Source organism: Zea mays, chromosome 4, assembly GCF_902167145.1.
Source record: "Zea mays cultivar B73 chromosome 4, Zm-B73-REFERENCE-NAM-5.0, whole genome shotgun sequence".
NCBI classification, from domain to species: Eukaryota; Viridiplantae; Streptophyta; class Magnoliopsida; order Poales; family Poaceae; genus Zea; species Zea mays.
Genome location: NC_050099.1, coordinates 146,428,103 through 146,454,376, shown reverse-complemented (window position 1 = coordinate 146,454,376; position 26,274 = coordinate 146,428,103). Strand labels below are relative to the sequence as shown.

Genomic DNA, 26,274 nt, shown 5'->3' with positions numbered 1-26,274 from the left:
GCAGATGCTCAAACTGGGTATATGCACAAGATATGTGAAGTGTAAGTATTTTGATTCAGTTTTAAGCATTTCAAAGAGATGTTCACCACAAAGACAACATTAAGCATATAGTAAGCAGGAAATCAACTAAGTGTCAGTCACAAGTGAACAAGGTGAACTACCCCAAACAGTGATCACTCATCATGCTAGAAACATATCTGAAATAGATACCATTTGAAATTTTCAAGATTTATCGGATTTTGCAGCGGATTCCAAATTTCATTGAAAAGCATGTGAGTGCGAGAGGTTGTAAGCATTGTCTTTGTCTGACTTTTCAACCAGGTGTAGCCTATGCAGACAAGCAATCAGAAGCTAAAAACACCGGTTTCGATCGTCCACTACACTGCTCAAGTTCATCCAAAAGTGCAAATGGAAGCAGTCTTGATACAGTGATGTGGTGACAAATACAAACCCATCTCGATCTTTCTAATTATCACTTATCTTGATTTTGAATCTTTAGCACGATATAAATAAATCAAGACAAGTGAATGACTCAAGGCATGAGACATAGCCACCTAGCATACTAGTAATAGCAAAAAGGATTTCAACACATCCAACATATGCTAGGTGCCAAACTTAACGGTGAACAATTTTAGATTGAACAAGTAATAGTCAAGTTCACAATTATGAAAACAACTTAGCTCAACAATATTGTATCAATATGAGCAAAAAGTGCCTAAGCATGCCATAGCATTATCATGTACACAAAGAACATACTACTAGGAACAGAATCACATTCTAGCAGTTATACAAGTGAAGCTCAATATGACATGCAGATATAATACAAAAGAAAGTGAAAGGAGAAAATAAGAAGAAAAGACCAAAAGAGAGCCCTCTAATCAAAAAGGGAAACAAACACCCAATTCCCCTCAAAAATGAACAAAAGTTTTTTGATCAAGGGGTTTGGTCAAAATGTCTGCAAGCTGGCGAGTGGTATCAATATAGCGCAATTCGATGTCGCCTTTCTCATAATGATCATGAAGAAAGTGAAAGCGAACATCAATGTGCTTGGTCCTTGAATGTAGCATATGATTCTTGGCAACACTTATGGCACTCGTGCTATCACAAAGCAGAGGCACATGATGAAAATCCAAGTCAAAGTCCCGTAAGGTGGCCATCATCCAAAGTAACTGCAAACAACAGCTAGCGGCAGCAATATACTCGGCCTCTGTGGTAAACAGGGCAACACTAGACTGTTTTCGAGAAGACCATGAAACCAACGAAGTACCCAAAAACTGACAAGTCCTAGAAGTAGACTTGCGCTCCAAAAGGCAACCCGCAAAATTAGCATCAGAATAACCGCACAAGGACAGAACAGACGATGAGGAGTACCATAAACCAAACTCGGGAGTGAAATGTAGGTACCTCATAATCCGTTTCACAGCCGTTCTATGAGATGTGTGTGGGGAAGCCTGGAAACGAGCACACAAACATACTGCGAAGTGTATGTCCGGCCTCGTCGCAGTCAAGTACAGGAGAGAGCCAATCATGCTCCTGTACTCCTTCTGGTCCACGGGTTCGCCATCCTCATCAGTGTCAAGTGTCGTCGAGGTGGACATGGGCATCGAAAGAGGCTTGCCCTCGCCCATGTCGAACTTCTTCAGGACGACCTTTCTATACTTGCCTTGATGTACAAAGATCTCGTCTTGAGTCTGCTTGATTTGCAACCCAAGAAAGAAATTCAGCTCGCCCATCATGCTCATCTCAAATTCCCTGCTCATAAGATATGAAAATCTAGACATAAGAGCATTAGAAGAACCACCAGAGATGATATCATCGACGTAAATCTGAACTAAAAGGGTGTCATTATTATGCTTGAGGAGAAAAAGAGTTTTGTCCACAGAGCCCATTTTAAAACCCTTAGAAAGTAGAAAAGATTTCAAACGCTCATACCAGGCTCTAGGGGCTTGTTTCAAACCATACAAAGCTTTTTGGAGTTTAAAAACGTGGTTTGGAAACTTGGAACTCTCAAAACCAAGGGGCTGCCTAACATATACCTCTTCCTCTATATACCCATTTAAAAGGCACTTTTGACATCCATTTGAAAAAGCTTAAAACCCTTTGAAGCAGCAAAGGCCAAAAGGATCCTAATGGCCTCTAATCGGGCAACAGGGGCAAAGGTCTCCTCATAATCAATTCCCTCTTTTTGGCAATACCCTTGGGCAACCAACCTCGCCTTGTTTCTCACTACCAAACCATCCTCACTTTGTTTGTTTTTGAAAACCCATTTTGTACCGATGGGATGGCAGTTAGAAGGAGGTGGCACCAAAACCCAAACCTGATTTCTTTCAAAATTTTCAAGCTCCTCATGCATAGCATTAGCCCAGTTAGGATCAGATAAAGCATGTCCAACATCTCGGGGCTCAAAAGTAGCAACAAAAGTTGAGTGAGCAAAATGAGAAATGTGATGTGACCTAGAGCGAGTGACTCGCTCATGAAGCTCCCCGATCATCTGCTGAGGTGGGTGACGGCGCTGAATATGCTGTGGAGCTGCCCTTGAGGAAGTGGCCTACCCCTCAACAGCAGCTTCAACTCCTCCAGTCTCAGCAGGAGCTAGCTCGAGTGGACCCCAAGTGGTGGAAGGAGTGGGTTCGGGTCCATCAGCCATAGTAGTGGAAGCAGGCTCGACTAGGGCGGTCGGTGGAGTTGGCTCGAGAGCAACCCAATCGACGTCGTCGTGATCCTCCTCCATAAAGATGGTTTGTCCCATCTGATCTGGACCTGCAGGCTCAAAGACAGGGGATGAACAAGGTGCAGTCTCATCGAATGTAACCTCACAAGTCTCCATAATGCGGTTAGTCTCTAGGTTAAGAACACGATAAGCATGAGAATGTAATGCATAACCCAGAAAAACTCCATCAAAATACCAGGACTCAAACTTGTCCAGATTACCTTGTTTTAGCACAAAGCATCTGCAGCCAAATACCCTGAAATGACTGACCTTGGGTGGCCGTCCAAATCGCAGCTCATAAGAAGTTTTGTTCAGAAAAGTCCGAAGAAAGATGCGATTGGACACATGGCAAGCAGTGTTGATCGCTTCAGCCTAGAAACGCCTAGGAGTCCTATGCTCATCAAGCATTGTCCTGGCCATCTCAACAAGGGTCTGATTTTTGCGTTCAACAATACCATTCTACTGGGGCACATACGGAGAGGAAAACTGATGCTCGAGTCCCAAAGAAGCAAAAAGGTTGCAACTTGAGTATTTTTTAATTCTGTGCCATTGTCACTGCGTATAGCTCTCAGGGCATTTTTAGGAAACTCATTTTGCAACCAAAGAATCAAATCTTGAGCATGAGTAAAAGCCTCATCCTTTGCCGTCATAAAGAACACCCAAGAGTAGTGAGAGAAGTCGTCGACAACCACAAGCACATACCACTTCCCTCCAAAAGAGCAAACCCTGGCTGGACCAACAGTGTCCATATGAAGCAATTCGCCAGGATGCGAGGTCATCACCTTGGTGACCGGGGAATGGGAAGCGACAATCATTTTGCCATGACAACAAGGGTGACAGACAGATCTTTCTCAAATTTTAATTTAGGCAATCCTTGGATGAGGTCAAGTGAGCTCAAACGACACAATACATCAAAGCTCAAGTGACCTAATCTCCTATGCCACTTCCAAAGAGAAGAGGAAGATCCTGCCAACAAACATCGAGAAGGGCTAGAAGAATGTGAAAAATCAGCACTGAAAACTCGACCAAAAGGGGAAATCTGGCAAATAAGATCCCCACGGGCATCCAAAACTCGAGACAAGCCCTTTTTAAAACGCACTTCATAGTCATCCTCAAGGAGTTGCGAAAGTGAAAGCAGATTGAAATGCAGATTCGAGACCAAAGCAACATCCTTAAGAATTAAGCTCTCGTTCACCTGAATGGTGCCACGAGAAACAACCTTACCTCTTGACTTATCCCCGAATGTGATGTATTCCATACCAATCACGAGGTCGAGGCCGGAGAACCATTTTGAGCTTCCGGTCATGTGGCGCGAACAACCGGAATCCATGAGCCACGTGTTCTCCAGGCCTCCGTCCTGCATCAATAGTAAGACACGGGGTGAGCAAATGGCACAACACTGGGGTAAGTAAACTGTGAAGAATACTAGTGTTGCAGCATTTTCCCCTGAAAATGTTAGGGAAAACACCAAACATCCCCGGTCCTGAAGGGAAGCGATCACCACAAGAAGGAAATTGTGGTTCGCTAGGGAAGTATGAACCAAAACCTCTGTCACATGGTCCTTGGCCATATGATACACGACCAGCATCCGGTCGGACATGACCACCACATGGTCTCACTGCCTGAGTCCTAGCGGCAAGAGGCAAAACACCTCTAGGCCTTCTAGGACATCTCTGAATAGGCTGAGCATGAACACCATGAGAGGGGCGGTTCATGTCCTTCCTGCTCGACTCAGAAACCCGACGCTCATCTCTCTTCCTCCTAAAGCAAAAAGAAGCTAGATGCCCATCCCTCTCACAATATTCACAATGGTACCTCACCTCTCTCTTGGGTGGATTTTGTTTGTGGAAGGGGGCTTCGGATGGCTGAGGGGCTCTAGGAAGGGTTTGCTAGAGATGTCGGGAAAGGTGTCAAGTGTGTTCCTAAGATGGTTAGGTTTTGGAAGCCACACTTGTTTCTGAGGAGGATCTCTCATAGGTTCATCAATCACACCATCTCTCACAGGGGTGACAGGCTTAGCAAAGGTGGTTTTGATAAGCTTGGGAGTGGATGAAGGTTTCTCTGAAGGTGTCAAACAATTGCACTCACCAACCTTCCCAAAGCGAGCGACACTCCCATCCTTAGTAGCAAAGCCTAACCCGGGTCCGCCAGTTCCCCTCTTGAACTGACTGATCATCATGCCCAACTGGGGCTCACTGCATGACACCCAACTCAAGATAGATCGAAGATATGTGTTTTCTTCCTCGATTCTTGTCTTGTCGTGTCTGCAGGACTCAAGGGCAGATTGCAAACCCTCACAAAGTGCACACTGCGCAGGTGCAGGGGCACTCACTGAGCTAGCCTTCTCAAGCAAAGCTATCCCAGCGTCTCTCTCTGCTAGCTCAGACTGCAAGCCAGGACAAACGATACACGCACCCAACAGGATAGACCTAGATCTCAACTCGTCATGCTCATCTAGCAAGGTGGAGTACTTGGTCTGCAAAGTGGTGATGTTCGACATGTGTAGAGTGCACTCATCACATTCAATCTCGTCGGACACCTCAACTGAAGCTCTAGCAGACTCAAGTTCCCTAAGCGTGCTCTCGTACATGGATCTAAACTCTCTCCTCTCATGAGCAGCCTGCCTAAGCAACATATCCTGACTAGCCAAAGCAGCGTTCAGCTCTTCTATCTTAGCGGCGAGATCATCGACGGAAGGTAGTACCTCAGAAGTAGTGTCGTCGCCGATGTCTTTGTCGTCGCTAGTGCTGACTGCGTCCTCACCAAGTGCCATGGTGCAGAAGCCTCCTACGGTGTCGGCAAAGAAGCACAGCCCATTCAGCTTGTCCTCGACCGGCCTCTCAGTCTCCTTGTAGCATCGAAAATCGCATTGAGGAAAATTTCCCAAACCCGGTAAATGCTCTGAAGATACGCAGACATGCAAATCTTCCAGTACGGGTAATTGGTCCCATCGAAGAACGGATGTTTGCCAACACCTCGTTCCATGTCGCCTACGTGGATTTCAAATCGATTAGGGAAAGGAAATCCTTAACCGGCTCTGATACCAATTGTAGGACCGGTATGTCACACCCGGTTTTGGAAGGTAAACCGAATGCGAACCATGTACGTGCCAGGATCAGAAATTCACGTACACAGCGATTACATAAATGACTCATCATAGCACAATGCTTCAAATAACAATAAAGAATAAGTAATAATATTAAAGACTAGAGTAATTTACATAATATAATCAAAGTACACATAATAGAAACGTAGCCAACGTAAATTAACCCACCACATGCAGCTGATTTGGGGAGGTCGCTAGCCTAATCCTCGACCTCGTCGAAGTCCTGGAACTCCTGGAGATCTACCTTGACGTCTTCTTCTTTACCTGAGCATAGATTGCACCAAAGGCAACCTGGTGTTTTGTGAAAGCAAGGGTGAGTACACATCAACGTACTCAGCAAATGTCCTGTTTGGCTGAGGTGGACTAGCTTTATGTGGGGTTAAGCTCAAGCAGTTGCTTTTAGTTGGGCAAGTATTTATTATTAGTGGAAGCCAAGTTTTATCATATATCCAACCCATCAACCATTTCCTCATCGAGGAAACATCATTATCATCATCGAACCAAAACCATAAATAAAACCATTATATCTCGAACCATCTGTATCTCTAATCAAAGAGGATCCCAAGGCCGCTCATAACCATGAGCACGGCTGATATATAAGTTTCATTCCCCTGCAGAGGTTGCACACTTTACCCACGAGTCATTATTCCCTTTCTGCCCGGGGAGAGCTAATCCCCATTGACCACTACCTAGGTGGCCTAGCAGGGTATCACTACGTAGCCTTTACAAAGACTCCCCTGGTGCATAGCTGCTCGTTAGGTTTCACCAGTCGTACAAACGCAGTACACCTCCCCAAGGTGGGTGACTAACAAAACCAAATCGAATGAGCCTCTGCACCCCCCTTGGCAGAGCGAGCACTACGCCCCGGCCCCCATTGACGGCCCTCCGGCAAAGCCAACTATACCCCCAGGTTCACCTAATTAATCAGCTAGGGGCGTCCCATTCCACCCTCATGGTTGCACTGTTATCCCGGGTGGTCACTCCACGAAAAGGTCCTTACGGAGAGTTACTCAGGAAAAGGCCCGAGCCCCCTAAAATATCACAAGATCATCATCGGAATAGCATCATCGTATCATAAATACTCACATCATGTTCATTGATTAAAGTAAAGCAATAGCATGAAGCTAACCATAATAACCCAAAAGGTAATCAAGGACAAGGTAAATACAAAGCTAGTCAATCCTTAGGTTTTAGTTAAGTAATGCGGGACAGTGAATTAAAAGTGAATGAGACATAATGGGTAAGAGGACACTTGTCTTCGCCAAACAGATGCTCAGGATCTTTAAACTCGTAGAACTCAGAGAGCTTGATCACTTGGTCGCCAACGCTTGATCATCGATTCCTCAAAGCATGGAAACAAATCGCGATCTAATCGCAACGTGAAGCGAAGACGAACAAGCACAAGCAAACAAACATATATAAATGCATAAGAACAATACACCATACAAGATAAAATGTTATAAAAACATGCAACATAAAATAGAGCTCGATTCTATGGTCACGCGAGGGGTCTGGAAGACATCACATTTACGCTAAACAAATATTAAGTAAAACATTTAATTCGACATTATCAAATATAAATAATATCTATCATTTAGTTTGATTAATATGTTATACTAACAAATGTCAGTTAAATAAGTAATTTAATTAACACGAGAGATTCTACACGAGGCGAATAATCGACGCATGAAACAGCACAACAGCGTGCAACCGACGCGCGGACACACATGGCTTTGCATGCGGACAACGCGCGAAACAACGCACGAGACAACACGCGCGACTAGAGCGAACGACGAGCGAACGAGCACGCCATCGCGTATGGAACAACACGCGCGACAGACGAGGGAAACTAAATAGGTGACGCGTTTATACTAAACAAATATTAAATAATTAAAAAGCAGTTAAATTAATGGTCATGTTAATATTTATTTTAAATGCACAGTTGAACACTACATATTTAATCTAATTGAAATATTAGTCTAATAAATATGAGTCAGCACACGCGAGATACATGCTAACGACGCGCGGCAAGGCAAACGACACGTGTAAATAGCACACGCGACGCACGGACACGGCGTACGAAACAGCGCGCGGATGGCACACGAAACAACGCGCACGACAGCGCGCGAGTCAGCGCGACTACGCGCACGACAGCGCGCGAGTCAGCGCGACTACGCGCACGACAGCGTGGAACGATGCGCGAACGACACGCGGCGACTTGACACCGAATGACACAACATAAGAGAATTATTAAGTTACGTCGTGCCTATACTAAACAAATATTAATTAAAACATTTGAGTAGATATAATCCTATTAACATGTATAAATAAAGTGTGGCTAAAATTATAAATTAGTTTAAGTAAACTACTACTTAATGACTCGGATAAATAAGTAACTAATCAACTAATTAATGAAAACGCGTCTCGCGATGAAATAATGTTACTAACATGTTGGTGACGAGGTTACGAAGTTAAAGCGACCGAAACGAAATAGAAACAGGTTTTGACGCATTATATATGGAATAGCTAACAATTCATGGCTAGTAAACAATTTTATTAATTAAAGCGCGTGAATCGTGACTCGCGTGAACGACGACACGTGAACAGCGCGCAGGAACTTCGTGTGGACACACATGACACGCGAGAAAAGGGTGGTGATAGCGTATGCGAACAACACAGGTGGATAGCGTGCGGGCAACACGCGACATGCAAATATCACCAGACTATAATTAGATGTGCAAAACTATATTTCTAAGTTGATTTTTAGTTAATATAAATTACTTGCGTAAAACATTTTAGATAAATTGACTTATCAATTAGTCAACGGTTAACAACAACTAATTACTAAGTATTAACGATTATAGTGAAATGATTAACTAATGTGTGTGGATCGCGTGTGCTACACGGCGCGAATGGACGGTGCCGAGGCGCACAGACCGCGCACGCGAAAGGCAACAATGACACGTGCGAACGGCGCGAACGCGCGCATGCGCAGGGGGGTAGACGAGGTAGACGGGCGTCGTCTACGGGTAGACGAACGCCATCTAAACCCCGACGACATGTTGTGCACACGCGGATGTGGGCACGTCCGCGGCACAAGCACGACGACAAGAGCGGGGCTACGACGACGCGGTTTGGCACTAGGTTTGGCGACTTGCGCACGAGTAGAAGCCCATCGCGCTGAGTTGGCTGCGCAGGAGCTACGCTAGGCACACGTAAGGAGCTGGCCACGTTCGCCGCGCCAGAGCTGAGCCACGCAGGTGGATGCGAATGACCGCGCCACGAGCCACCCGGTAGGGGAGGGAGAAGGAGGGGAGAGCTCACCTCGACGACCGACGGGGACGTGGTGTGGCGGCGCTCGGTGAAGCGGGTGACGGAACGCGACGAAGCTCTAGCCCACGACGCGGGCTACAGGGGAGGCACACGCTGCTGGACAGGTTGCTGGGTCGGGGATTCGGCCGCTCACCATGGGTTGGCACGAAGGCTGCACCGGTCGGCTCGGACGGGGGCTCGCGCGCGTACGGGGCAGGGGTAGCTGGCCGAGCCACGCCGCTGGTCGCTGGCTGCCGCGACCACCGGATGGCTGGCCGCCGTCGCCTGGCCACCATGGCTGCCCAACCAACGCGCCAACAGGCCGAGTCGAGGGATGTAGGAGAAGGAACGGTTGCGAGCATCAGGGAGAGGAACGCGTCGTGGGAAAGCAGGAAGAAAAGATGGGAAAGGGAGAGAGAATGTGGGGCACACGGCTGCGGGGAAGATGCACGACGTGCGCGCGTGGAGGTGGAGGTGGGCGCCCTGGCGTGTGGGCCCCAGGGTGCAGCGGCTGGACGAGCGACTGCGCAGGCGGCTAGGCGCGCTAGCTGAACGCGTGCGGCTGCGGGGGAGTTGGGCCTGCTGTGGCTGGGGATGCGCAGCGCGGTGCTGGGCCGCCTAGGGAGCGCAGGCGCGCTGGGCTGTGGAAACGGGGGGCGCGGTGCAGGCCGCGGGAAAGCGCGCGGGGGGGGGAACAACTGGGCCGGGGGGGAGAGAAATGCGTTGCTGGGCCGCCGAGAGAGAGGGCGGAAAAGGATGGCTGGGCCAGGGAAGGAGGAGGGGCTGAGGGAGGTTTCCTTTTATTTATTTATTTTTCCTTCCTTTTGTTCTTTTTGAAAACATGTTTTAGTTTTGAATTCAAATTCAAACATGTTTCCTAAATTTGAATAAATGCACCATCACAAAGGAAAAACATGCCTCGGCATGCTATGCAACAATCAAGGACCTCCTTTTTTAGGGTTTTATTTTACTAGGCTTAAACATATATAAAACAAAATAACTCTACACTATTTAGGAAAAAGAAAATAAAAGCAAGAAAAAGAGATGGTGACACCTGAATTTGGTGAGTATTAGAAAAGAAATTTTATACCCCCAAATTTAGGGTGTAACACGGTAAGGCGACCAGAGGGTGGTGAATGCGAGACAATCGGATTTTTGTCTCCAAACACTGAAAATTAACACTTTGCTTCAATTGAGATGAAGCAAGTGTTCAAACCATAAACACATCAGCGAACGAGTGATCTCATAATTACAAAACGTTCCTAATACTCACATGAGACCAGTAAAACAAACGGATCGCAAATCGGACACCAAAAAGTCCAAAACGGTCCAATACAGTATCGTCAACAAGTGGTGTTTTCAGGTGTACGAAATTTTGTTCTTGAGTTCAAAACTGAACTAAACGAACTCCGATTGATATGAAATTTTACACACACCTGAGAAAATATGTTTCCAAGATCTCTCCAATTTTTGAGCTCAATCCAACTTGTGACTCACCCGCAGATTTAAAATACAGCAGAAATTGGGGTTTTGTTAGGGTTTTCTAGAACAAGTTAAAACTGAGTTTTTCTCAAATCGCGACCAAAGTCTGCAACAACTAGGTGTATGCAGTGGTCCGAAGAGTGCAACTCACCACCAATCAATCCACAAACCAAATCCTCTCAAAGGAATCAAAGGGTTTTCACCAATAACACAAGAATGGGAAAAAGGAGAAACCAAAACTATAAAACTTCAGAAATTTCAGCAAGGGTACAAACTGATTTGAAGCCAAATAACCCTGTGGGCCAGACCGACGACCCTTCCTCTGATTAAACTTGAAAATTAAGAACACAGTCGAAGTATAAAATCACTGCGGAACTCTCAGCTCAACTGGTGTCTACCTAGAGAGGAAACTAGGAGCTCTAGAATGAATTCTCAAAACAAATGGCAGCCAAGGTATACTGAACCAACCAGCCCTCCCCTCTATTTATAGAGGGTTATTCTCACTTCCTAAAGTACCCCTATACTCCTAGGTTTTTGATCCGACGGCCACGTCCTTCACACGGAGTTGCTTCGCCTTGACGCACCCTCCGCGATCACGCCGCTTGCCGCCACCTGTTCCCTCCGGAACCGCCACCATCGAGTTTTGAGGCCCAAACTCAGCAAGACCAGGCATCCGTAGCGCTGAGTGGTTTTGAGGCCCAAACCACCAAACCTGCCGTGAGCACCGCACCTCGTGCACGTCCTCCACGATCAGACGCGTGTCCCGCTAGTCCTCGACCACGCCGGCAACACGGTCCACTCCACCACGTCCTCGCACAAGTGCATGTCCTAGGTGTCAGCCATCACGGTTGGTCACCTGGCTGCTATGATTCGTCAGTCAAGACCCAACACTCGTCCTTCACCGCTCCCGGTCCATCAGCATGAGCCCGCATGACCTTCACCTCAGCCATCGACCACCGTTCCTGTGCTCCACACCTGCACATCACAAGTCGACCAATATGGTTGCACAAGCATAATCTCACACTCTGTTTAGTCCACTGACTACCCCAGAGTGCTACCCATTGACAATCACTCATCATCAACCTGAACCACAAGGGACAAGTCAACCTTGTGTTTGCAAAATGATTTATTCTTATTAAAAGATGTAGAAATTCAAAATTTGCTCTTAAGGCAGTGAAGGCTTTTTATTTGGTTATGACTCAAACACAAGGGCATATAGAGTCTTCAACAAATCCACTGGATTAGTTGAGGTTTCTTGTGATATTGTGTTTGATGAGACTAATGGCTCCCAAGTGGAGCAAGTTGATCTTGATGAACTAGATGATGAAGAGGCTCCATGCGTCACGCTAAGGAACATGTCCATTGGAGATGTGTGTCCTAAGGAATCTGAAGAGCCTCCACAAGCACAAGATCAACCATCATCTTCTATGCAAGCATCTCCACCAACTCAAGACGAGAATCAGGCTCAAGATAATGAAGATGAAGATCAAGAGGATGAGCCACCTCAAGAGGAGGACATGGATCAAGGGGGAGATGAAGATGATCAAGAAATAAGGGATCAAAGACCGCCACACCCAAGAGTCCAAGCAATTCAAAGAGATCACCCCGTCAACTCCATACTTGGTGACATTCATAAGAGGGTAACCATTAGATCTTGAGTTGCACATTTCTGTGAACATTACTCTTTTGTGTCTTCTATTGAGCCATACAGGATAGAGGATGCATTAAGAGATCCAGATTGGGTGGTGGCTATGCAAGAGGAGCTCAACAACTTCACAAGGAATGAGGTGTGACATTTAGTACCACGTCCTAATCAAAATGTTGTAGGTACCAAGTGGGTATTCCGCAACAAGAAGATGAGCATGGTGTGGTGATAAGAAACAAAGCCCGACTTGTGGCCAAAGGTTATTCACAAGTCGAAGGTTTGGACTTTGATGAAACTTAAGCACCCATAGCTAGGCTTGAGTCAATTTGTATATTACTTGCCTATGCTACGTACCATGTCTTCAAGCTTTATCAAATGGATGTGAAAAGTGCCTTCCTCAATGGACCTATCAAGAAAGAGGTCTACGTTGAGCAACCTCCCGGCTTTGAAGATAGTGAGTACCCTAACAATGTGTATAAACTCTCAAAGGCGCTTTATGGGCTCAAGCAAGCCCTAAGAGCATGGTATGAATGCCTGCGAGATTTTCTTATCACTAATGGCTTCAAAGTCGGAAAGACCGATCCTACTCTCTTCACTAAAACTATTGCAAAAGACTTGTTTATATGCTAAATTTATGTTGATGATATTATATTTGGGTCTACTAACAAGTCAACTTGTGAAGAGTTTAGTAGGATCATGGTACAGAAATTTGAGATGTCTATGATGGGGGAATTGAAGTATTTCCTTGGATTCCAAATCAAGCAACTCAAAGAGGGCACCTTCATCAGCCAAACAAAGTACATACAAGATATACTTAAGAAGTTTGGGATGAAGAATGGCAAACCCATCAAAACACCCATGGGAACCAATGGGAATCTCGACCTCGACACGGAAGGTAAATCCGTAGATCAAAAGGTATACTGGTCGATGATAGAATCTTTACTTTACTTATGTGCATCTCGACCGGATATTATGTTTCAGTGTGCATGTGTGCAAGATTTCAGGCAAATCCTAAGGAAGTTCACCTTAGGGCCGTGAAAAGAATCATGAGATATTTAGTTTACACTCCTATGTTTGGGCTTTGGTACCCCGGGGATCTACATTTGATTTAATTGGATATTCTGATGTTGACTATGCAGGGTGTAAAATTGATAGAAAGAGCACATCAGGGACTTGTCAGTTTCTAGGAAGATCCCAGGTGTCTTGGGCTTCAAAGAAACAAAACTCTGTAGCTCTTTCCACAGCCGAAGCCGAGTACATTGTCGCAGGCCATTGTTGTGCGCAATTACTTTGGATGAGGCAAACCCTTAGGGACTATGGCTACAAATTGAGCAAAGTCCCTCTCCTATGTGATAATGAGAGTGCAATCCGCATGGCGGATAATCCCATTGAACACAGTCGCACTAAGCACATAGATATTCGGTATCACTTTCTGAGAGATCACCAACAAAAGGGGGATATCAAAATTGCTTATGTTAATACCCACAACCAATTAGCCGATATCTTTACCAAGCCACTAGATGAGAAGACCTTTAGCAAACTTAGGAATGAGCTAAATATACTTGATTCTCGGAACTTTGATTGAAACATTGCACACATAGCTAATTTATATACCTTTGATCATGTCTCTTTCATTTGGTACAAATGCATACTTCTTATTCTTCTTGTGCCAAGGCTAAGACTAATGTGCTTTCAAGTGTATCTCTATACTTAGTCTTAGATTGAAAGTGAAATGGAGTATTCGGCAAAGACAAGGCTTCCACTCCAACTCTGACCGTATAACTTACCCTTTGCCGTTACTCATATCACTCTCAATGGTATGACACTCCACCCGTATTTATACTACCATATGAGAGAAGATATTAGGCCCAAAAGGGGGAGAAAATTACAAAAGGGCTCCCAAGTTCTCCGTTTTTGGCGCTTAATGCCAAAGGGGGAGAAAATATTAAGCCCAAAGCAACAGGACCGCACCACCATTTCAAAAAAATTGAAATGAAGTTTTAATTAGTAAATTTCAATTGGTGTATTTTTCAATTAGTATCTAATTTACAATTGATATGTGAAAGTAGAATTTCAAATTGGTATCTATTTCAAAACCCTCTTAAAAAGCTAAGGGGAGAATTTCATTCAGGGGGAGATTCTATATAGTTAAAAGAAAAGCATTTGAAACAGGGGGAGGAATTTCAAATCCTAAAAATGCTTCTTGCAATCATATTACTATACCTTTGACTATTTGCAAAAGTTTTTGAAAAGATTTCCAAAAACAAAACTAAGTGGTGCAAATGTGGTCCAAAATGTCAAATAAAAGAAAGTCAAACCATTCACTCTTATCCATATATTTAAAATCCTTCATTGGTTTAATTCCAAGTAACCTATGCACATTCATCTCAATTGCAAACTAGTTATATTTCTACATTTATTATTTGCTTTGGTTTGTGTTGGCATCAATCACCAAAAAGGGGGAGGTTGAAAGGGAAATAGGGTTAACCATTTCCTATAATTAATTTTGGTGTTTGATGACCAACACAAACACGTGGACTAACTAGTTTGTCTAGAATTCATGTATTACAGCTGCATAAGGTTCAACACAAACCAAGAAAGAAATCAAGTTAGGGACACAATTAAAAATGGAGTAAGACCTTGAGTGTGCTAAAAAATGGCGCACCGGACAGTGTCCGGTGCACCAGGGCCACACAGAGTTAAACCAGCCACTCTCGAGAATCTAGAGGCGCGCTCCACTATAATTCACCGGACTGTCCGGTGAGCCAACGGAGCAACGGCTCCCTTCGCGCCAACTGTTGTTTCGTTAGAAGGAACAGTGATGAACAGTGCCGTGCAGAAGTCAAAGCGCAGAAGTCAGAGGGCACCAGACTGTCCGGTGCGCCCATCGCCAGCAGAAATCAGCCAACGACTAGAAGTGGTTGGGAGGCTATAAATACCCCCAACCACCTCATTCACTCCCATCCAAGCATTCTGAATTCTTCATTCATTGCAAGTGCAAAAGCCCAACACTCCAAGACACAATCAAAGCAATCAATCCACTCAAAGCCCCAAAATCAACTCTAGTGCATTAGGGCTTGTGAGAGGATCACTTGTGCTCTTTGTTGCTCTTGTCGCTTGGTTTGGCCTTTTCTTTTTCCCTTCTATTTCTCAAGTGACTTGTAATCGAAGCAAGAGACACCTAAGTGTGTGGTGGTCCTTACGGGGTCTAAGTGACCCGAGAGATTAAGGAAAAGGCTCACTCGGTCTAAGTGACCGTTTGAGAGAGGGAAATGGTTGAAATAGACCTAGTCTTTGTGACCTCCTCAACGAGGACTAGGTTCTTTGGAACTAAACCTCGGTAAAACAAATCATCGTGTTCACTCGTCTTGATTCTTGTTTGATTTGTTTTCCCCTCTCTAATGTTTCCTTGCTAGTGTGAATTTGAGTTGGCTCCCATATGTCATCCGCAATTCTTGAGCAACTCCTAGCAAGAGAGATATTCTTTTGGACTTGAATTTAATTCTAACACTAACCCCTGACCTTAGTGTGTGTGTAAGTTTATAAATTTCAGGTTTCGCCTATTCACCCCCCCTCTAGGCGACTTTCAGAGTGCCCTATGGAGACTCTATCTCTCATCATGATCTAGAGGGCTCAAGCTTGATCGTTAGAATCACTTGAGAGGGTTGAAAAAGACCCGAACCTTAGGGGCACCTCAACGGAGACGTGGGTTCTTTGGAACCAAACTTCGGTAAATGAAAACATTGTGTCTTTGTGTGTGTTTGATTTCTCTTGTGATTTGTTCTTCCAATTGCCTCTCTATGTTCTCTTGCATTGGTGTTGATTCAAATCTTGAGTGTTGCTCCCAAAGTTAATTCCAAAATCATTTGAGCAAATGTACAAGAAGAACTCGCTCCCTACTCTAATTCTATTCTCTCTCGCTCTAACCACTAATTTGGAATCTAATTTTGTTATAAGTGTTTAAATTTCAGGTGTCGTCTACTCACCCCCTCTAGGAGATTATCACTTAGTTATATCTTGAACATGGAAGCAAAACGCGGCAGTGAAGAAATCTTTAAAAATCACGCATTCATATGCCTTTTGGCTTTGGAACAATCTCGCTTCTAGGCAAACGAACTTGATCTCTTACTAATGTATCCTCAAAACAAACAGTACAAGGACAACTTCATGCATCAGAGACATGTCAAACTTAAGTGATTTATATTATTTATCCACTAACTTCGACTAAGAAGACTCAAAATTCGCCAAATTGACTTGAATTCATCATCCACTAACTCTGGCTGTGAAGCTTCAACATTCGTCAAATCCACATCGGATCTGGTCAAAGCCACAAAAGGAAGCTCTTCGTACCATACATCTTTGCAAAACAAAACAAAACAAACAATGCTTAGGCCTCACTATGTAAACTAAGCAACAAATAAAACTTCACACAAAGCTTTGTTTCATGAAAACCAACAGTAAGACTTCTCGTTTATGGGAACCAATAACAAATCATGACCCACGAGCGTGATATATATAGGCGTTTTCGATCAAAAGTAATTGTTCACTCTACAAATATGATCAAAAGTAATTGTTCATTTTACACTTGACTACTGTCAAACTTGACAATTAAAAATTTAAAATTCTTTGTTCACTCTACAACTATAAACTCTAAAGCTTAGGGACAATATTTTAGCTTCATTTGAAATCATAATTTCACGAGATTCAGACCTTTGGAGTAGGTCTTAACTCGCGAGGGGCTTTTATTGGGGATTTGACCTCGAATAAACATAGTCCAATGCTTGGGAGTTGATTAACAACCACTTCCTTTTTATTTTGTCGTCTACTTTTAGAATCGACTTCATATCAATAAAATTAATGATAACGGAGAAGACAAATGCCTCGATTCACCTGAGCGTGAAGACTCAAAGTAATGATCGAATCCTTTTGATCATATTTGCCTTTCATTAAATGACAAAGTCTACTGAATCATTTTTATGAAGACTAAGGATGAGGTGCGAAGTAATTTATTCATTTACGCCAAACGACAGACGAAACCTCAAATTCTACGAAGCCTCATTGACGAAGACTCTCTCATGCGAAGCCACCAAATGAACTTTGCTATGAAGAGAAGTTGGTTCATTCACAATATACAAAGTTTTGTCTATAGAGGCCGATTTTTTAATCTTTTTTTCAACAAAAAATAACATCTAGACCTCTAGATGACTTATTTCGACTTTTGGACCGGACCCGATGGTTGGCGCCATTGGTCATGGCGCCGAGGTAAGACGCGTCGGCGCCACAGGTCTCGGCGACGAGGGAGGACCACGCGGCAGCCGACGTGGTGCCTATCTCGGCGCCACAGATCTTGGAGCCGAGCTAGGACTTAAGCACCTGCCCGTCTCCTTCCTCTCATTTCTCTCACGCCCGCTCTGTCTTCTTCGTCGCACTGTCGCCCACGCCGACGTCCCCGTCACCCTCGCCCACCTCTAGCGTGGCCGCCCAGCGCCGCCGGCACGGACGCTGACGCCAAGCCCAGCGCCGCGCGCCCAACCCGGTCGTCGACGTCGCACCCCCCGCGCCGGACCGACCGTCGCCTCGCCCAACCGTCGTCGGCCCCGATCGCTCCGCCCCGACCACTTCACCGCCCATCCGTCCTGCACGTCGCCACTCCAAGGTAATGAGTTAGTATTTCTGTAGTAATTAGTTAGTGGTTAATTAGTGTTTAGTATTTACTTTGTTAACTATTTAGTGTTTAGTATTTCAATACACATGTTCGCTTTGGTTAATGCATAGTTAGTTAGCTATTTATTTGTTAGTATAAAATTAGCTAGGTATTTATATGTGAGTATATTTAGTCCTTGTATATGTCAGCCATCGCGTTGTTATCTCAATTTTTTAGTGTGCATGTCAGCCATCGTGTTCGATTCTCTGCAGGTTTTAGAAACCTCACCGTATAAGGGAGGTGTTGCCGAATTTCTTATTTATTACTAGTAAGTATTTAGGTATTAGTAGATGGGTATAGTACTAAGTTAGGCATTAGTTGATAGTGTTAGTTAGGTACCATCTTTAATGGTTATTGAGTTATGAATCCGTGTTTGCAATAGATGGACACCCTAGTGACACTATACCATGGAGGAATCGTGGAGGAAGCGTGGAGGAAGATGGACACCCTAGTCATAGTTAGGCATAGGAAGATCAGGAGGAACAGGAGCATCCTTACTAGATACATCCAGATATAACTCCTGGGGACGACCTGTCTTCTGCCACAACGCCTCCCGATACATGTCTTTCATCTAAGAAACAACTATATATTAACACAACTATATGCAAATAGCAGAAATGATTTTATAAACGCCACAGATCTTTGTATAATCATATTTCACAAACTATCTAATAAACTATAGTCATCATATGAACTATATATCCTAGGAGTAACAATCAAAACTAATAATAGAAAAATTACAACCCAATATACAAAACGAATCAGTGAGACACCATACCTTGGTATACAAAGTATTCCAACTCGAATCTGGTCGTTTTTGAAGAAGATTTGAATGGAGAGAAAGTTGAGAAATGAGGAGGCCGCAGCTCTCGGCCAGCAGAACGGTCGATTTATCGGACTTCCTAGCTCGGCGCCAAGATCTGTGGCGCCGAGCTACGAGACCACACCAGCCCTAGGCGCCACTGGCTACCGACGCCACGTCAGAGCTCGGCGCCATAGGCTATGGCGACGAGATGTGTTCGCTCGGTGCCATAGGTCATGGCGCCGAGCTAGGGGTCCAAATCCTAAAATAAGTCATCCAGGGAGCTAAATGTAAATTTTGGTCCAAAAAAGGTTAAAAAACAAAAAAAATCGGCTATAAAGGCTGGCCATCGACATGAACTATAGCATAAGATAGATATCAAATGAGTCAACTGTCTTTGTAGGAGCGAACAATTATAGTCAAATAATGTAGGGGTATTTTAGACTTTTATAAATACTCTAGACTTATTTGACTATAACTGTACGCCCAACAAAAAGTTCTATATTCAAGTCTAAAAAATAAAATATGACTTGATTTAAAGTTTTTAGGCCCACAAAAAACATTTGCAGCTCCAACAGTTGAGTCCTATATCATGTTATTAGTAAATAAATTATGTTATTTAGAAAAATCTTTACTACTCTATAAGAGCCCCATGTAGGCGTCCACAATTCCACATGGTGCACACTCTGCCCTCCTCCGCGCACGCTCCTGCCTCCGTGACCCCCTTCCCTTGCTCCGCCCCTGACCGTGATTCTCGCTGGCAAACCTAACTGTCATCCTCCTCCCCCGCCTTCCTTCCATCTTCGGTCACCCTTCCATACTCCTCCCTGCGCCCATTCCATGCCTCCGCCTCCCACCCCCGTCCTCCTTGTCCATGATCCCCACCCCCAACCGAGCAGGCGGGGTCAATCTCGAATCCGTCAATCCCACGACAAAAAGAGAGAGAAAATCCAGCACGCAATTGCGGAGGCAACACGTGCGGGGGAGCGGGCAGAGAGCCTCGGAGAACCCACCCACCCTCCTCGACACGGTGCAACAGTCAACAAAGAGGGAGGACAGAGTGCGACACGGGGCACCCACCTCCGATCACAGACGACGAGGTTGCCCCCGTCGAAACAGATGAAGCAGACGACCTCCTCCTCGTCCTCCCTCTGCTTGGTAGGCCGGGCCGGTACCACCGGGCCCGCGCCATCTTTCCTCTTGGGCGGCATCCCCCCTTCCGCTTCTGCGCGAGCGGCGGCATCAGCGGGGGCGGGGGAGGGGCGGCTGCGTCCCTGATGATCGAGCTAAGGAACTACGGATCATTCGTCCCCGCAGTTGGTGGCGGCGCGAGGAGGCAGAGCTCGGGCGGTCAATCGGGCTCCTCGGGTGCCGGGGATGCCTTGCCGAACCCATCGGTCGCGGCGGCCTCCTTGGCCCCGAGACTCCTGAGGAAGCTACAAGAGCTGGGCTTGTGAGTGGAAAGGATCAAATCATCGACCGGAGTATCCAGGATGCATATGTAAACGCCATACGGAGGGCGAAGAACTTCATCTACATTGAGAATCAGTACTTCCTTGGAAGTTCATACGGCTGGAAGCCTGAAGGCATCAAGCCAGAAGAAATTGGTGCTCTTCACTTGATTCTGAAGGAGCTCTCGCTGATGATTGTCAGCAAGATTGAAGCTGGGAAGCGGTTTACTGTTTATGTTGTGGTGCCAATGTGGCCTGAGGGTGTTCCAGAAAGCGCTTCTATTCAGGCAATTCTTGACTGGCAAAGGAGAACGATGGAGATGATGTACACTGACATCGCACAAGCTCTCGAAGCCAACAGGATTGAAGCAAACCCCAAGGACTATCTCACTTTCTTCTACTTAGGTAACCGCGAGGTGAAGCAGGAGGGAGAATATGAACAAGAGGAGCACCCAGAACCTGACACTAATTACATCTGGGCTCAAGAGGCTAGGAGGATTATGATCTATGTTCATACCAAAATGATGATAGGTAATCTTTGTCCCTCGTATTGTGCTATATTTCATATTTATGTTTACTAATTCTTTAAACGCAGTTAAATTTACTGATACGGAATATATTATGTTATATGTTCACATCTAGACCATGTTTTCTTTAGCTACAAAGCATGCATTTCTGCTTTACGTGTATTGGAAGCAAGGGATCGCTTTAAAATCTGAAGTATAACTATTTTAGAGAGCAGCAGAATCAACTTAAAGCAGAAAGTATCAGGGAGAAATCGTCCTATCCTACTTTGTCCAAAGATTTCATTCTCTTTTGGATTGAAACCAAATAAAACCAAGGGGGTATAGTTATGGTGTGTTTGGTTGAGAAGCGGAGAAAAATGGAGCTGTTCCATTCCTATTTTATAAATGTTTGGTTTCCAATGGAAAAAGGAGCGAAGCGCTCCTGGAGTCTACATATGGCAAATTTTTGGATGGTCTCGCTCCACCAAAACGACCGGATGTGAGCGCTCTTCTAGACGATAGCATAGCATTGGGCACCCTGATTGAATTGCTTTATTTTCTTGGCTTTAGAGGCGTTAGTTTTTCGGTGCATGATAAACCTCTATTTTATCCATGCATTATGCTATTGAAAGGGAATTAGGCTTACACCTAGTCCCTAATTAATTTTGGTGGTTGAATTGACCAACACAAATAATTGGACTAACTAGTTTGCCCAAGTGTATAGATTATACAGGTGTAAAAGGTTCACACTCAGCCAATAAAAAGACCAAGTTTTGGATTCAACAAAGGAGCAAAGGGGCAACCGAAGGCACCCCTGGTCTGGCGCACCGGACTGTCCGGTGTGCCACCGGACATGTCCGGTGCACCAGGGGGACTCAGACTCAAACTCGCCACCTTCGGGAATTTCCAGAGGCGACTCGGCTATAATTCACCGGACTGTCCGGTGTACACCGGACATGTCCGGTGCTCCAAGGAAGGTCGGCCTCAGGAACTCGCCAGCCTCGGGTTTTCTCCCTCGCCGCTCCGCTATAATGCACCGGACTGTCCGGTGTGCACCGGACTGTCCGGTGCAACCTCGGAGCAACGGCTACTTCGCGCCAACGGCTACCTGCAACGGCATTTAATGCGCGCGCAGGAGTCAGAATCGCCCATGCTGGCACACCGGACAGCAAACAGTACATGTCCGGTGTGCACCGGACACCCAGGTGGGCCCACAAGTCAGAAGCTCCAACGGTCAGAATCCAACGGCAGTGATGACGTGGCAGGGGGCACCGGACTGTCCGGTGTGCACCGGACTGTCCGGTGCGCCATCGAACAGACAGCCTCCCAACGGCCACTTTTGGTGGTTGGGGCTATAAATACCCCAACCACCCCACCATTCATTGCATCCAAGTTTTCCACTTCCCAACTACTACAAGAGCTCTAGCATTCAATTCTAGACACACCAAAGAGATCAAATCCTCTCCAAATTCCACACAACGCCATAGTGACTAGAGAGAGTGATTTGCTTGTGTTCTTTCGAGCTCTTGCGCTTGGATTGCTTTCTTCTTTCTTGATTCTTTCTTGTGATCAAACACTCACTTGTAATTGAGGCAAGAGGCACCAATTGTGTGGTGGCCCTTGCGGGAAGTTTGATTCCCAAGTGATTTGAGAAGAGAAGCTCACTCGGTCCGTGGGACCGTTTGAGAGAGGGAAGGGTTGAAAGAGACCCGGCCTTTGTGGCCTCCTCAACGGGGAGTAGGTTTGCAAGAACCGAACCTCGGTAAAACAAATCCGCGTGTCACACTCTTCATTTGCTTGCGATTTGTTTTGCTCCCTCTCTCGCGGACTCGTTTATATTTCTAACGCTAACCCGGCTTGTAGTTGTGATTATTTTTGAGAATTTCAGTTTCGCCCTATTCACCCCCCCCCCTCTAGGCGACTTTCAATTGGTATCAGAACCCGGTGCTTCATTAGAGCCTAACCGCTCGAAGTGATGTCGGGAGATCACGCCAAGAAGGAGATGGAGACCGGCGAAAAGCCTACTACAAGCCACGGGAGCACTTCATCGGAAGAGTCCCGCACCAAGAGGAAGGAGAAGAAGAAGAGCTCCTCCAACAAAGGGAAGGAGAAGAAATCTTCTTCGCACCACAAAGAGAAGAAGGAGAGATCTTCCTCCCACAAGCCACATCGGAGAGGGGACAAGCACAAAAGGATGAGGAAAGTGGTCTACTACGAGACCGACACTTCATCAACATCGACCTCCAGCTCCGATGCGCCCTCCGTAACTTCTAAACGCCAAGAGCGTAAGAAGTTTAGTAAGATCCCCCTACATTATCCTCGCATTTCTAAAAATGCACCTTTACTTTCCGTCCCATTAGGCAAACCACCAACTTTTGATGGTGAAGATTATGCTAGGTGGAGTGATTTAATGCGATTTCATCTAACCTCACTCCACAAAAGTATATGGGATGTTGTTGAGTTTGGTGCACAGGTACCATCCGTAGGGGATAAAGATTATGATGAGGATGAGGTGGCCCAAATCGAGCACTTCAACTCTCAAGCGACAACAATACTCCTCGCCTCTTTAAGTAGAGAGGAGTATAACAAAGTTCAAGGGTTGAAGAGCGCCAAGGAGGTTTGGGATGTGCTCAAAACCGCGCACGAAGGAGATGAGCTCACAAAGATCACCAAGCGGGAGACGATCGAGGGGGAGCTCGGTCGGTTCCGGCTTCGCAAAGGGGAAGAGCCACAACACATGTACAACCGGCTCAAGACCTTGGTGAACCAAGTGCGCAACCTCGGGAGCGTAAAGTGGGACGACCACGAAATGGTTAAGGTTATTCTAAGATCTCTCATTTTCCTTAACCCCACTCAAGTTCAATTAATTCGTGGTAATCCTAGATATACTAAAATGACCCCCGAGGAAGTTATCGGGAATTTTGTAAGTTTTGAGTGCATGATCGAAGGCTCGAGGAAGATCAACGAGCTTGATGATCCATCCACATCCGAAGCTCAACCCGTCGCATTCAAGGCGACGGAGGAGAAGAAGGAGGAGGCTACACCAAGTCGACAACCTATAGACGCCTCCAAGCTCGACAATGAGGAAATGGCGCTCGTCATCAAGAGCTTCCGCCAAATCCTCAAGCAAAGGAGAGGGAAAGACTACAAGTCCCGCTCCAAGAAGGTTTGCTACAAGTGTGGTAAGCCCGGTCACTTTATTGCTAAATGTCCATTATCAAGTGATAGTGACAGGGGCGACGACAAGAAGGGGAGAAGAAAGGAGAAGAAGAGGTACTACAAGAAGAAGGGCGGCGATGCCCATGTTTGTCGGGAGTGGGACTCCGACGAAAGCTCTAGCGACTCCTCCGACGACGAGGACGCCGCCAACATCGCCGTCACCAAGGGACTCCTCTTCCCCAACGTCGGCCACAAGTGCCTCATGGCAAAGGACGGCAAAAGGAAGAAGGTTAAATCCAACTCCTCCACTAAATATGAATCGTCTAGTGATGATAATGCTAGTGGTGAGGAAGACAACTTGCGTATCCTTTTTGCCAACCTTAACATAGAACAAAAAGAAAAATTAAATGAGCTAATTAGTGCCATCCATGAGAAGGATGATCTCTTGGACTCCCAAGAGGACTTCCTAATCAAGGAAAATAAAAAGCATGTTAAGATTAAAAATGCTTATGCTCTAGAAATTGAGAAATGTGAAAAATTATCTAGTGAGTTAAGCACTTGTCGAGAGATGATTGACAACCTTAGAAATGAAAATACTAGTTTAAATGCTAAGGTTGATTCACATGTTTGTAATGTTTCAATTCCCAATCCTAGAGATAATAATGATGATTTGCTTGCTAGTATTGAAAAATTAAACACTTCTCTTGCTAGCCTTAGAGTAGAAAATGATAATTTGATTGCTAAGGCTAAAGATTTTGATGTTTGCAATGTCACTATTTCTGATCTTAGAGATAAAAATGATATATTACGTGCTAAGATTGTTGAACTTAATTCTTGCAAACCCTCTACATCTACTATTGAGCATGTGTCTGTTTGTGATAGATGTAGAGATATTGATGTTAATGCTATTCATGATCACATGTCTTTAATTAAACAACAAAATGATCATATAGCAAAATTAGATGCTAAAATTGCCGAGCACAACTTAGAAAATGAGAAATTTAAATTTGCTCGTAGCATGCTTTATAATGGGAGACGCCCTGGCATTAAGGATGGCATTGGCTTCCAAAGGGGAGACAATGTCAAAATTAGTGCCCCTCCTAAAAGATTGTCAAATTTTGTTAAGGGCAAGGCTCCCATGCCTCAAGATAACGAGGGTTACATTTTATACCCTGCCGGTTATCCCGAGGACAAAATTAGGAAAATTCATTCTAGGAAGTCTCACTCTGGCCCTAATCATGCTTTTATGTATAAGGGTGAGACATCTAGCTCTAGGCAACCAACCCGTGCCAAGTTGCCTAGAAAGAAAACTCCTAATGCATCAAATGAACATAGCATTTCATTTAAGACTTTTGATGCATCTTATGTTTTGACTAACAAATCCGGCAAGGTAGTTGCCAAGTTTGTTGGGGGCAAACACAAGGGCTCCAAGACTTGTGTTTGGGTACCAAAAGTTCTTGTGTCTAATGCCAAAGGACCCAAAACCGTTTGGGTACCTAAAGTCAAGAACTAAATTTGTTTTGTAGGTTTATGCATCCGGGGGCTCAAGTTGGATACTCGACAGCGGGTGCACAAACCACATGACCGGGGAGAAAAGGATGTTCTCCTCATATGAGAAAAACCAAGATCCCCAACGAGCTATCACATTCGGGGATGGAAATCAAGGTTTGGTCAAAGGACTTGGTAAAATTGCTATATCTCCTGACCATTCTATTTCCAATGTTTTTCTTGTTGATTCTTTAGACTACAACTTGCTTTCTGTTTCCCAATTATGTCAAATGGGCTACAACTGTCTCTTTACTGATGTAGGTGTCATTGTCTTTAGAAGAAGTGATGATTCAATAGCATTTAAGGGTGTGTTAGAGGGTCAGCTATACTTAGTAGATTTTGATAGAGCTGAACTCAACACATGCTTAATTGCTAAGACTAACATGGGTTGGCTCTGGCACCGCCGACTAGCCCATGTTGGGATGAAGAATCTTCACAAGCTTCTAAAGGGAGAGCACATTTTAGGATTAACAAATGTTTATTTTGAGAAAGACAGGATTTGTAGCGCATGCCAGGCGGGGAAGCAAGTTGGAGCCCATCATCCACACAAGAACATCATGACGACCGACATGCCGCTTGAGCTACTCCACATGGATCTATTCGGCCCGATTGCTTACATAAGCATCGGCGGGAGTAAGTATTGTCTTGTAATAGTGGATGATTATTCTCGCTTCACTTGGGTATTCTTTTTACAGGAAAAATCTCAAACCCAAGAGACCTTAAAAGGATTCTTGAGACGGGCTCAAAATGAGTTTGGCTTAAGGATCAAGAAAATAAGAAGCGACAATGGGACGGAGTTCAAGAACTCTCAAATCGAAGGCTTCCTTGAGGAGGAGGGCATCAAGCATG

At 45.1% G+C, this 26,274-nt stretch overlaps 1 protein-coding gene across 1 annotated transcript; it reads left to right on the top strand.

The window, feature by feature from the left end:
- The first annotated feature begins 17,506 nt into the window (after window positions 1-17,506).
- On the top strand, window positions 17,507-21,051 carry LOC103655574 (phospholipase D alpha 1-like). Its single transcript, XM_008682306.2, has 3 exons — window positions 17,507-17,517; window positions 20,079-20,743; window positions 20,871-21,051. Exons 1-3 carry the CDS (start codon window positions 17,507-17,509, stop codon window positions 20,936-20,938), a joined length of 744 nt encoding a protein of 247 aa, XP_008680528.1. The 3' UTR covers window positions 20,939-21,051.
- Window positions 21,052-26,274: the final 5,223 nt, after the last annotated feature.